Source organism: Oryctolagus cuniculus, chromosome 1 (assembly GCF_964237555.1).
Source record: "Oryctolagus cuniculus chromosome 1, mOryCun1.1, whole genome shotgun sequence".
Taxonomy (NCBI): domain Eukaryota; kingdom Metazoa; phylum Chordata; class Mammalia; order Lagomorpha; family Leporidae; genus Oryctolagus; species Oryctolagus cuniculus.
In genome coordinates this window covers 231,047,918-231,060,678 of record NC_091432.1, presented here as the reverse complement: position 1 = coordinate 231,060,678, position 12,761 = coordinate 231,047,918, and the positions used below count along the sequence as shown (strand labels likewise).

General features: G+C 63.1%; 1 protein-coding gene across 1 annotated transcript in view; it reads left to right on the top strand.

Moving 5' to 3' along the window:
• Positions 1-1,983: 1,983 nt before the first annotated feature.
• The window catches only part of NIBAN2 (niban apoptosis regulator 2), a 45,484-nt gene continuing 34,706 nt past the window's right edge, over positions 1,984-12,761 (top strand). Inside the window, exon 1 of the mRNA XM_051854992.2 lies at positions 1,984-2,174. Coding sequence (XP_051710952.2) covers positions 2,120-2,174 — 55 coding nt within the window. The 5' untranslated portion in view covers positions 1,984-2,119. The remainder of the gene's footprint in view (positions 2,175-12,761) is intronic.

The window sequence follows — 12,761 nt, the reverse complement described above, 5'->3', positions numbered from 1 at the left end:
GCCTGGGACTCCATTCAGGTCTCTCTCTTGTGGGTGACAGGGACCCAAGCCCTTGAGCCATCACTTGCCACCTTTCAGGGTGAGCATTAGCAAGAAGGTAGAGCTAGAAGCAGAACCAGGACTTGAACCCAGGCTCTCCGATATGGGATGTGCACATTCCAACTGATGGATTCACTGCTATACCAACCTGTCCTAGAATATCATTCTAAAAATCCTTGCAGCAATTTAGTCAAGTGTAACATAGACATGGCCGGGGCTGGCGCTGTGGCGTAGCGGGTAAAGCTGCTGCCTGCAGTGCCGGCATCCCATATGGGTGCAGTTTGAGTCCCAGCTGCTCCACTTCTGATCCAGCTCTCTGCTGTGGCCTGGGAAAGCAGTAGAAGATGGCCCAAGTGCTTGGGCCCCTGCACCTGCGTGGGAGACCCAGAAGAAACTCCTGGCTCTGGATCAGTACAGCTCTGGCCGTTGTACCCTCTGGGGAGTGAACCAGCAGATGGAAGACCTCTCTCTCTCTCTCTCTCTTTCCCCCCGCCTCTGCCCATTCTGGGTGCCCTGTGAAAGCTTCCTGCTCTTCAAAGCCAGCCCTGTGCCCGCTGTGCCCACACCCAGGAATGCTGCTCTCCAGGATCTGCTGTCAGAAGCTTTGCCTCTACTCCCGCCTCAAGAGGGTCCCCTATACTCCTGGGGCAGGGACCGCGACGCAGAGTGGAGGGACAGGTTCATTTATCGAGAGGACCACCCTGTGCCTGCGATCTCATCTAATCCTCCCAGCAATGCCTGCTGCCCTCGTCTGACCGAGGAGGACACTGAGTTCAAAGAGGCACGGCCACTTGTCCAGGGCCCTCGAGGGCAGGCAGCGTGGACTTCCTGGCCTGTCCACCCCTGGTGTCTTGTGGCTCCTAGACAGGTGTCAATCATGTGAGTGGTAAGGGAGTGAGTGCCTGCATCGCTAACTGGTGCCAGAGCTCCCTCCCCTGGTGCTGGCAGGCCTGAAGCATAGGTGGTCTGTGCTGGCCAGTGCCAGGATCACCACTTTCTGCCTCAGGTCACGGTGAGAGCCAAGAACCGTCCCAGAGCGGGGTGGGGTGCGCAGAGAAGTGGTGAGGTCCCACTCACCCCGAGTAACCAAGGGGCTGCTGTTGGGGTGCAGGAGAGGAGATGTGGGCCTCAGCACCCCTGCAAAGCTTCTGCCACCCCAACTCACGTCCAGGGGTCTGGCATGTCGGCTGTTAACCTGACTCCCATGCCAGCCTGGAAAACACTTCTCCTCTGCTCCTGTGACCCGGCCGTGCCCAGCCCTACAGGCCAGGACCCAAAGTCCACGCCTGCTCCAGATGGTGTCTCCTAAACTGTAAAGTGCCACTACTATCTGCTCTGACTCCCTGAACTGCCCATTCGCCGGGTCTGCTTGGCAACTGGGGTCCTGCACCTTTGGACCCGAGCCCTCCTCATTCTCCCCCACACCCCCCCCCCCCGCCGCCGCCCCGTCCTTCCTTCCCACCCCCCACCCCCGTAACTATTGTGCAAGACAGGCCGGCACACCTGGGCAGGTAGGATCAAGGCCAAGGATTTCCTGAGCGCGGGCGGCAGCGGGTAGGCGGGGGCAGGGCGCAGGGCGCGGAGAGAGCGGGAGGAGCCGGGCGCGGATTCCTGCGCGACGGCCTGTCCCCCACGTCCTCCGAAGCAGGGAGTCTCTCGTCTGGTGCAGGGAGGGGTGACACCCAGGCTAGCTCTCCCCGGGGCACCCCCGGGTCTCTCGGATACCCCCACCAGCTCCATCTCGTGCTGGGCTCGGGCCGGACGCGGGGCTCTGCGCCCGTCTCTCCCGACTCCCTCTCTGGGACCTTCCCTTTGTCTGCGACTCCCGGGCGGTCCCCGCGTCCCGGGCCCTGCGCCCCGCCCGCGCGCGGCCAGGAGGGGGCGGTGCCCGGGCCGGGGGCGGGGCCTGGTGGGGCGGGGCGGGGCGGGGCGCTGGGTCTGGGCCCGAGCCGGAGCGGAGGCCGCAGCCGGGGCGGCGGGAGCGGCGGGAGCGGGGTGGCCGGGCTCCATGGCGCCAGCGGTGTCCGCCTGAGAGCGCGCAGCGGCGAACGGCCAGAGCGGGCCGCGGCTCTTCCTCGCCATGGGGGACGTGCTGTCCACGCACCTGGACGACGCCCGGCGCCAGCACATCGCAGGTGAGCGACGCGGGGTTCGGCCGCGAGCCCCGGGCCACGCCCCCACCGCGGCCCGCCGAGCTCGCCGCCGGGGCGGGGGTCTCGACCGAGGCCTGGGGCGGCACGGGAGCTGGTGGGGACCGGGTCCCGCGTCCGACCTTGTTCTCTCCGAATCTGAGCGCCACTTCCCGCCCGCGTCGGAGCCTCTCCTTCCCCCTCTTGAGGGAACTCGTTCCCCCTTGCCCTCAGAACCCGGCCCCGGAGGACATCCCCCCAACCCACTACCCCAGGTCCAGCTGTGGCAGGGGTCGTCGCCTGCCCCCCCCCCAACTCCGGATGTCCGGCCCAGGCTCATTCCAAGCCCACCCTCTGTCCTCTTTGGAGTCCTGCACAGCCAGCGCGTCCTGACCATCCCCCCAGCTGTCTCGGTCCCTAACTTGCCCTGGCCCAGTACACGTGGCTGAGGCTTCCAGGGGCTGGGCCTGTTAGGAAAGTCGGGGTGCACTGGAGAGGGTGGGGCCCCTGCCCTGGCCCAGACACAGGAGGGTGCTCCTTCAGACAGTCCTGCCCAGCCCAGGTTTCTCAGAGGGGCAGCTGTCGCCAAGGCTCCTGGGCAAGGCTCCTGGACTCCTTCCCTGTCCCACCCCCCTCACTGCCCCAGTGCCTTGGGGAGGCGAGGTGGGATCTCAGACTGCCTGGAAGCAGCTCTGGCTGACCCCTCCCGGCTGCCCGTGGAGCCCTGGCATTTGTTTCCCAGATGTGTGATCTCGGACAAGTCTCTTAACGTGCCGGCGCCTTGGTTTTCTGTTCCCTGAAATGGGATCAGCGATGTCTTCCCTATGAGTGGGTCGGGGGACGACTTCAGTGAGCTCATTCCTGGCGCTTGCTCAGCACGGGGCCTGGCGCAGAAGGAGAACTGATCCATGGGGTGCTGGGCAGTGGGGGTTTGGGCACGGCCCGTGGAGACCGGAGGCAGTTCCTGTTGGTAGCACTTGCCTCTCCCTGTCCAGTGGGCCCTGGCCTGCGTGTCTGCCCTCACTGATTCCGTGTCCCTGGGGCATGTTCTCCACGCTCTCTTGAGATTAGGGACCCTTGAGAGCAGGGACCAGGTGTTCCTTCACCCCCTGTCCCTGGGTCCCAGGCCTGCTGGGCTCAGAGAAGGTGCTGGTGTGACCGCAGTCCTGGGCCTTTGGTTCCTCTTTGCTCCCGGCCTGGGGCTGGGCCCAGGGCTGGGGATCTGGCAGAAACGGGTCCGCCCCTGGGTAGCCTCTCACCAGTTGGGGGTTAAGTCCTGGAAAGCCTCCTTGGAGGACAAGGCCTGGTCTCTGGGAGGAGGAAGGGCCGGGGCGGAGTCTTCCTGTCCCCTCCCTGTTGGTGGCAAACTCCTGGGGCTCCATAACAGTCCCTCCATTCACAGCCTGCTGTCTGGGGCCCCTCACCCGGCCCGGGTGGGGTGTGACGGCCCGGGTGGGGTGTGGCGGCCCGGGTGGGGTGTGGCGGCCTTCTGTGGGGTTTTTCCTCCCCAGCCCGCCTTCTGGGCTGAGAACTGCCAGCCCTGTCCCCGTGGCCGTCTCTCAGGGGCGGGCACTGAGCCCGCACAAGGTGGAGTGTGAACTGGGAGAGCGGACTGGCCCTGTGGACGGGGCTGAGTGGGAGGGGGTGCCCCGGAACCTGCTGGCTCTGCTGGAAGCACTTCGGGGCTATTAATAACCCTCTTGGGATGCCACACATTCCAGGTGCAGGCTCACCTGAGGGGCTCCTGCCACGAAGAGGTGGGAGCGCCCTCCCTGTCTCCAGGAAGTGAACTTTGGAGATCTGGGTCGGAGGGGAATGGGGCGGGCGTGCCTCTGCCACCCCCAGCCACCCGTGCACCCTCTCGCCCCGCCCAGGGAGCACTGGGCGCCTTCAGAGGAGACAATCAGAAGACCAGAGCCCTCCATACCTGGAGCCTGGTTCTCCACCTGGGAGACGCCAGCCTTGGGAACCTCCCTTCCCACGGTGCCGGAGCTCCCAGGCCTGTTTGGGTTCTGCGGCTTGGCCCGCATTTGTGCCCGCCGCGAGCAGGTGAGCAGGTGGATGCCAGCCTGCAAGTCCTGGCAGAGGTCAGGCGCGCTCCTGCCCATGGTGCTGTTTTGCTGCCACGGCACCTTTCATCCCCGGGTTTCGGAGCCCCTGGCAAGCAGGGGCTTGTTCCCGCACCAGCAGCCCCACGGAGCTGGTGGCGAGCTGATTACCTACTAGGTACCTGCGGGGGCCTTCGTGGAGGAAGGCGCCATGGCCCTGGCGGCCCAGAGGCCTGCATATCCTCAGACTGGCGAGACAGGCAGGGGTGCGGTTTCCCTAGCTGCGAACCAAAGCATGGGTGCCCTGGATGGCTCTGCGGGCCTGGGGATCCCGAATTTCCCTATTGAACCCCCCCTCCCCACACCAGGTCCAGACACAGCCTGCTGGCAAGGTGACCTTGGGCCCTATCTTAACCCAGGTTTTCTTATCTGTAAAATGGGAATAATAACAGTGGCTCTCTGCTAGGCACTGTGGGGGAGGATTTGATGAGATAAGGCGGGTAGGAAGCTCAGCCCAGCAGCTGGCCAGGGACTGCCTCACAGACAGGTGCTGTGGGTACCGGGGCTGTCCTTAACCTTCTGGTGGGGGCTCCAAGTGGGCAAGGAGATCCACCCATGTTTGGGGTCCGGAGGAGACCGCTGTAGCTGTGGTTTGGGCCCTGTTTCTCTGGGGGTGGTCTGGGGCCAGGGCGCAGCCTTTTTTTTTTTTTTTTTTTTTTTAAGATTTGTTTATTTGTTTGAGTTACATATAAAGAGGAAGAGAGAGAGAGAGAGAGAGAGAGAGAGAGAGAGAGATCCTCCATGTGCTGGTTCACTCTCCAAATGGCTGCAACGGCCGGAGCTGGGCCAGGCTGAAGCCAGGAGTTGGAAGCTTCACCCACATTGGTGCAGGGACGCAGGCACATTAGTGGGGAGCTGAATCGGAAGCCGAGAAGCCCGGTCTCAAACCTGGATGTCGGCGTGCAGATGGCGGCTTTACCGGCTACGCCACGGCGCCAGCCCCCAGAGTGCAGCCTTGAATCCTCCCGTGTTTCCTGAAGCCTTGGTCCCTGTGTTCCTTCCGTCTTGGTGATGGATGAGGGCTGTTGAGGGGGTCTGGAGGGTGGGTAGTGGTAGGACTCGGGCAGGTGGCTGGGAGGAGAAAGTGGAAGTGCCTGGGCCCCCAGGTGGGTTCTGAGCGTTACTGGGTTAGCTGCACGTGGCCTGAGCCACAGAAACCAGGATGTAATAGGTGAGGGATGCGGGGTGCTGTGGCCCCGGCAGGAAGCTTGGCTCTGGCTGGGGTGGGGTGGGGATCCCCCTTCTGTCTCTAGAAAGCTTGGGGCGCCTCGATCCTTGCCGGCCTTGTTAGCTGAGAGTGCTGGGAGGGAGTGGGCCAGTCCCTGCCCTCCTCTGCCCCTCCCTGAGGCGGGGCTCACCTTTCCCTCTGGCTTGTTGTTGTTGTTTTAAGTAGCAGCTTTGTTGAGACAAACCTCATCTACGCAAAACCCACCCACTGCAAGGGTGCACCTCAGTAGTTTTCAGGGTATTTACGGTCTCATGCTGGTGCTACCACCCTTGGCAGTAACCCCTGTGTCCCCCATGTCATCCCATGTCCTCCCATGTCCAGGCAGCTGCCACCACCTGTGCCTAATTGCAGGAGTAGTGCACTCCCCGGAAGAAATCACTCAGCTTTGGGGTGTCACCGTTTCCATACACACCTCTCTGTGTCTATACTAATATCGCTTTGTTTATTTATTTATGATTTATTTATTTTATTTGGAAGGCAGAGAGAGAGAGAGAGAGGTCTTCCATCTGCTGGTTCACTCCCAAGATGGCCGCAACAGTCGGAGCTGCGCCGATCTGAAGCCAGGAGCCAGGAGCTTCTTCTGGGTCTCCCACATGGGTGCAGGGACCCAAGGACTTGGGCCATCTTCTACTGCTCTTCCCAGGCCACAGCAGGGAGCTGGATCAGAAGTGGAAGTCGAGCCGGGACTCGAACCAGCGCCCACGTGGGATGCTGGCACTGTAGGCGGTGGCTTTACCTGCTACACCACAGCGCCGGCCCCTCGCTTTGTTTATAATAAGAGGCCCTGTTCCACATTCTATGGCTTGATGTTTTTTGCTGGGCAGTTCTTCCCAGGGCAGGACTCAGTCCACCTCATTCCTTTGTGGATTCCTTTCTGTGCCTGGGGCCGTGTGTTTACCCAGTCCCCTGTTAGTGGACAGTTGCGTTGTGTCCAGGGTTTTGCCAGCATTCTCTGTGCTGTGTGAGCTTCCTCAGGCTGACGTGCCGCTCTGAGAGTGGCCTCGCAAGAGAACCTTGGGAGTGTTCTGCTATGTTGGACGGTAGCCTTTGAAAGGCGGTGGCCGGTGACGCTCGCGGTACTGAGAGTACCAAGAGGCGTCTCGGTGTTGGTGGGATCACCCTGTCTGACAATCGAGTATGAGAAAAGGGGCTGGCCCTGTGGTGTAGTGGGCTAAGCCTCCACTTGGCAGTGCTGGCATCCCATATGGGCGCCGGTTCGAGTCCCCGCTGCTCCACTTCCCGTCCAGCTCTCTGCTATGGCCTGGGAAGGCAGTGGAAGATGGCCCAAGTGCTTGGGCCTCTGCACCCATGTGGGAGACCCGGAAGAAGCTCCTGACCCCTGGTTTAGGATTGGCCCAGCTCTGGGCGTTGCGGCCCTTTGGGGAGTGAACCAACAGATACAAGATTTTTCCCTCTGTCTCTCCTTCCCTCTCTGCCTATAATTCTACCTCTCAAGTAAATAAAAATAAATCCTAAAAAGAGAGAGAGAGAGAGAGAGAGAAAGAGAGAGAAAGTTTACTTACTGGGCAAAACAAGGATTACCTTCTCCTGAGCTGAGTTTAATGATCTACCTCTGCATACTTGGGGAGTGAATGTGGGTGCCATCCCTCCACCCCAAGGCATGACTTCCCGATCCAGAGACACCAGGGTGGCCGGAAGCAGTCCCCGGGCCTCCTGGGCAGCTGCCCCCTGCCGAGGCCTGGGTCAGCCCCTGGGGGTGCAGTGGCCAGGGACCGCGCTGTCTCCTGTGTCGGGTCTTACATAACGTGCTTTTGTTGGCTCTGACCCTGCCCTGCCCTCCATCCAGCCTCCTCTGGGCCCTTCCAGTCTGTTCCTCTTCCACCGCGGTGCCCTGAGCGCCGGCCTCACCCCCTCCGAGCTGCCCCGGCCTCCTCGGAGGGGCCTCCCGCCTCACCCCGCAGTCCTTCCCACACACGCTGCCAAAAAGAGACCTTTCTAAACCCAAACTGGGCCAGGCCCGCCCTCCCTGCCGCCCGAGGAATGAAGTTGCAAGACAAGAACAGGCGTCAGTCATCCGCCCCGTCCCGCGCGGGCCGCTTGCTCCTTTAGTGCTGCTTCCCCTGTGGGTTTATGTGGGGCCTGGCTGCCACCGTGACTCAGGCGTGTGTCTTGCCTGTTTCATAAACGCTCGGTAATAAACGTCTCTCCCAGGTCCTGCACACTGCCCTGGAGGTGCTCCCGGGGCCGCGCTCAGCTCCCGAGCCTCTGCCCTCACGCTGGACGTGGATCCTTTCATAGACACTGGGTTCCTGGTCAGCTTCCCTGCGGAAGCCAGACTCAGCCCTGCTCCCCTCCCCCTCCCCCCGGTGCCCCTTCCCCCACAGCCTCCACCCATCTGGGCACACAGAGGCTGGGAGTCCCTGAGCCCTGGAGCATCCGTCCAGCGTCCTGGGAAGATGCCCGGATGTCCACGGCCCCGGGTGCCTCCCCAGCCTGCAGCCCGCAGGGGCAGATACCCTTCGGGTGTGGGAGTGGTGGCTGCTGGAGGAGGGCGAGGCAGTCTCGGGCTGTGAGCTTGGTCATCATTTAGCTGAGCGCTTACTATGCGCCGGCCTTGCCTTCGCTGTGTTCTGGCCTCAGGGGCAGACCGTGGGGAAACAAGGCCTTAGCTATTCAAACCGTGCTCTGTTGTGACTGCATAGTTCCCGGTGGCCAGACTGGGCAGGGGGCGAGGTGGAAAAGGCCCAGGAAGAGAGGCGGGGGTGGGGAGGCAGGGAGAGGTGGGGGGGGGGGAGGAGCCGAGTGGGAACAGAGCAGCGTGTGTCAGAGGCTGCCCCTAGGTTGCACAAATAGATCCCACCCCGCATTACTCAGTCTGGGGCGCACAGTCTCTCTTTGACTGGTCCTGCCTCCACCGGCCGCCCCCTCCTCCTCCGCAGGCCGGGCTCTGACTCACTTCGCCCTGGGTCTCCCAAGGCATCCTCCTGCGGTTGCAGAAATTCCTGAGCTGCTTTTTCCTTCCCCTGCCCCAGGAAGAAGGCTCTAGGGCTGGGCAGAGTTTTAAGGGAAGGAGCGGGGCAGATGCCTCAGCTTAGGGCTTCCAGGGTGGAGCCAACGGGCCCTCTCCCGGCGAAATGTTAGGGCCTGAGTCACTGAGAACGCACAGGTCTCAGAACCGGAGGGACAGGAAGTGCTTGCCCTGGAGGGCTCCGGTTCTGCCGCCTGGGATCCGGTTCTGCCCCCTGGGCTCCGTCCTTTTTTGGAGCTGGGCTTCCTGTGGCCCAGAGAGGTGAAGGGAGCCACCCGGTGACACAGTGGATGGCAGGTTGGCAGAAGCAGGGAGCCCAGGGGCTTCTGGGCTCTGCCGCCAGGTGGCCTGGTGTTTCGGGCTAGCCGGTCACCTTCTCTGAGCCGGGGGCCCCTCTGGGGTGAGGAGGACAGTTCTGCTCCTCAGGGCACCCAGTTCGGTGCAGCACGGGACTGCTGGGGCTGCGGATGCAGTGAGGGACAGCCGCTGTGGTCGTCACTTTCCTGGGTAGACTTTGCACCCAGGGACATGCGCCAGGTCTGTCCCGTGGCCCCTGCAGCCCACCCAGCACCTGCCGTGTGCCCGGGAAGCTGGCATGCCTCTGTCTGAGGGGCACCAGCCGCGGCCCTGGGCATCTGGAGCGGCGGGATGGGCGTGTGGCTGCACGGCCGTCAGTCGGTCCTCGCATCTTCTGTCGCTTGGCAGACTTGAGGCTCCAGCCTGGTCCTCCCCCTCTGTGGCCTCCAGACTGCCTGCTCTTGGAGATTCTCTGCCTCTGAAAATCCCTCCCTAGGGCTCTCGCGCCGCCTTCGCAGGCAGGGCTGGGTGGGCAGCTGTGCAGACCCGGAGCTCCGTGCCTCTGACGCCCGCCAAGCAGGTGACAAGCTCTGGCCCCAAATGCACTTTGTCGTTCTATTCTTCGTTCAACCAACAAGTGCCCGTGTGTGCCAGGCACGGTGCTGGGCTCCAGAACACGCTGATGCCCAGACTCCTGTGGGGGCTGTCTCTCTGCAGGGCGAGGAGTGTCCCCCAAGGGAAGACCTTGAGAAGGTGCCGGGGGAGGCCGACTGAGTAGGGGAGGGTGGGCCATTGGATAGAGGGATGGGGGCGCGGATACAGCCTGGGGGCTGGTCTTGGCGCGGAGGGGGCCTCTGGGGAGGTTTTGGAGGCATTTGCAGGCAGAAATGGCCCAGAGTCGGGGGTGGCCAGCTGTGCGTGAGGGCAGATGGGGGGAGGTGAGCCCGGTGGTGCGAGGCCGGGCCTGGACCAGCAAGGCGGAGGGGGCACAGCGGGGGACGTGTGCATGGGGGACAGGGACAGCCCTCAGTGACCGCAGGTGGGGCTGAGGTCCTCTGATGTCTGTCACCCGTGGCCCAGCAGGTTTATGAGGGCTGCCCCTCCAGCCAGGGGTCCTGCAGTGATGGGAGACTCCGCCCCTTCCCCGCCATGGGCGGAGCAGGAGAGGGCTGGGACCCCAGGACCTGGTCTGAGCTCCTGTCTCCATCTGGCAGATGCCGGTCCTTCTCTGGGCCCCAGGCCCCTCATCTGTAGAGTGGGCAGAAGAGAAGTGGGCAGGTGCAGGGAGGAAACAGGGAGATGATGCTGCCAGGGCGCTTGGCCTTGCAGGGAGCGTGGGCTCGTGGGATCCTGGGCTGTGACCGCCATGTGCAGACCTCGGCAGGACCTGGGCGAGGGAGCCCCTGTACTCACGGTATCAGAAGTGCAGGGCGGGGTCCAGGGTGCTGAGTGCAGGGCCCCGGCATGCCCCTCCCCTCGCCTGGCCACAGTTCCAGAACTAGACTTGTGAGCCTGAGCCTTGATGGATTGCTGTGTGACTCGGGACCGACGCTGTGCCTCTCTCTGCTCCTGCTTTCCCACCCACTGAAGCTGCCGCCCCGCCTCCCATGGGGTCCGGCTGGCTTTGTGAAGCTTGCGTCTTCCAGGATCCAGACAGTCACCCCCGAGCAGGGGGCTCCCCCCACTGCCTGTGTCCCACCTGCCGCTGATGCAGCCACCTGCCGGGAGCCATGGTGGGTGCAGGCTGGAAGCCCGCGCCCCGGGGCCGGTGCCAGGTGGCCTTTGGCAAGTCCTTCCTCTTCTCTGTGCCTTGTCCTTACTCTGTCCATCTGTGCTATGGGCATGAGGACGGTCTCCAGGGCTCTTCCTGCTCTGATCTCTTGGGAGCCGGTGGGCCTTGGGCTGCCTGGAGGACCCTCGACATGGGGCAGTCACACTGTTGAGGGCAGTGCGGGGCACTGGGGCGGAGGCAGAGACGCGAGCCCTGATCTCACGGAGCTTGTGCCAGCCCAGAAGGTTCCATCAGGCTGGCCGCGCTGTGGTTCTGGTTGCAAAGACAATGGATCTTTATGTTTGCGTGTTGGTTTTAGACACCCGCCAGCCCTACTCAGGAGGCCTTGGCTGTGGCTCTGGGGGAGTCACTCTCCTTTGCAGAGTGCGGGCTGTCGGGAGCAGACGGGGTCCCTGGCTCGGAGGCTGTGTGGATGCCGGGAGGAGCAGGCCAGTTTCCGCCGGCCGAGGTGCTGGGCAGGGGCAGTGGCGTTTGAGCTGAGATCCCCAGGGAGCTGGCTGTCATTGCGCCCCGGCCTGTCAGGGACAGAAGGCGCGATCCAGACATCCTGAGGGGGTGAGTGACAATTGACTTCTGTTTTGCTCCTTCTTGGTGCTTTTCTTGTTTAATTTTCTTTTAAAAAATGTGATTTACTTGAAAGGCAGAGTGACAGAGGGAGGGGGAGACAGAGATCTGTCTGCTGTTTCCCTCCCTGGACGGCTGTAACGGCCGGGACAGTGCTTGCTGGGAGGTGAGGGGGAAAAGGGCACAGCTGAAGCTTTGGGGAGACCAGGCCTTGCTGGGCTGTGGGGCCGGGGCTGCCTTGGGCTTGCTCACGGTCCCCTCGGGCTGACAGAGCCCCAGCCTTGAGTTAGGGCAGCGGCTACTCAGGGGCAGAGCCTGTCCCTCCTAGCCAAGAAGGCCTCTTGGAAGTCAGCTAAGCCGTCCTGCGCCCATTGCGTTTCTGGGTAAACTGAGGCCCAGGAGGAGGAAAGGACACACCCCAGGGCCTCGCAGCACAGGAATCCGTGGCCCCGCCCTCTCTGACTCCTTGCCCCTCAGCGTGGACGGCCCCAGACAGCCCAGACATGGTTAGGGAGGGGGTAATTGGGCTGGGCAGGGCCGAGAGGTTATAATTTGGAAAACTGAGTAAACAAACAAGTCCTGGGTGAGAGAAGCAGGCCCTGTGCACGCGCAGACACTGAGCTGCTGTGTCCCGCTGCGCCACACCCTCCCCAGGCCCCCTCCCGAATTTAAGGCTGCCAGGAAAAGGGGAGGGGGTGGAGAGCGCCCCCAGGCTCAGCTCGCCCTGTGACTTTGGGCGAGGGCTGTCTCCCCTCTCTGCAGGCGGGGGCGACCGTTCTTGGCCGGGAGCGGGGCGTCTCCCTGCGCACAGGGCTGCCTCTCGGCGACCCAGACCCGGACCCGGACCGGGACCCGGCGTCTGTGCAGGCCGGGCGGGAGCAGCTTCCCTGGTTTTCTGCTCCGACTGTGGCTCCGTCTGAGAGCAGCAGCTCAGGTCTGCTCTGGCGGGGCCTGCTGGGCCCGGAGACCCCCATGCCCTTGTGTGGGGGGGTCCCACAGACTTCTCTATCCTCCCCTCCTCCCGCAGTCTCCTGTGTGACTCCTGGGTCCAGCTCTGTGGGCCGTAGGTGGTCTAGCCTCAGACCTGTGCGGCCTGGGGGGACTCCCGTCTCCACTCTGGGGCCCAGTTCCCCCCTGCTTCAGTGGTGGGGCTGGCGGAGGGCCTCCTTCAGACCCCCCAGGAGCTGTGCCCTCGAGGTCACGTCCCAGACCCTAAAGGCCCTGCAGAGCCAGGCCGGCGGGGGGAGCACCTTCCCTGGGCCCCGCCTCCGCAGCCTGGCTCCCGGCACCCCTTCTACGCGGTTCTCATGCCTTTATTTCTTGCCCCCAATTTATTTTCATTGTATTTGAAAGGCCTGGAGACAGAACTTCCGTCTTCTGGTTCATTCCCCAGATGCCAACAATCGCTGGGGTGGCGCCAAGCCGAAGCCAGAGCCTGGGATTCAGTCCAGATCTCCCATGTGGATGGGAGGGAGCCAAGTACTTGGGTCTGCCTCTTAGGGAGCTCATTAGCAGGAAGCTGGATCGGAAGCAGAGCCAGGATTCGAACCCGGGGCTCTCAGGTTGCAACGCCAGCATCTGAAGCGGCGTGTTCACTGCTGTGCCAAACGCCTGT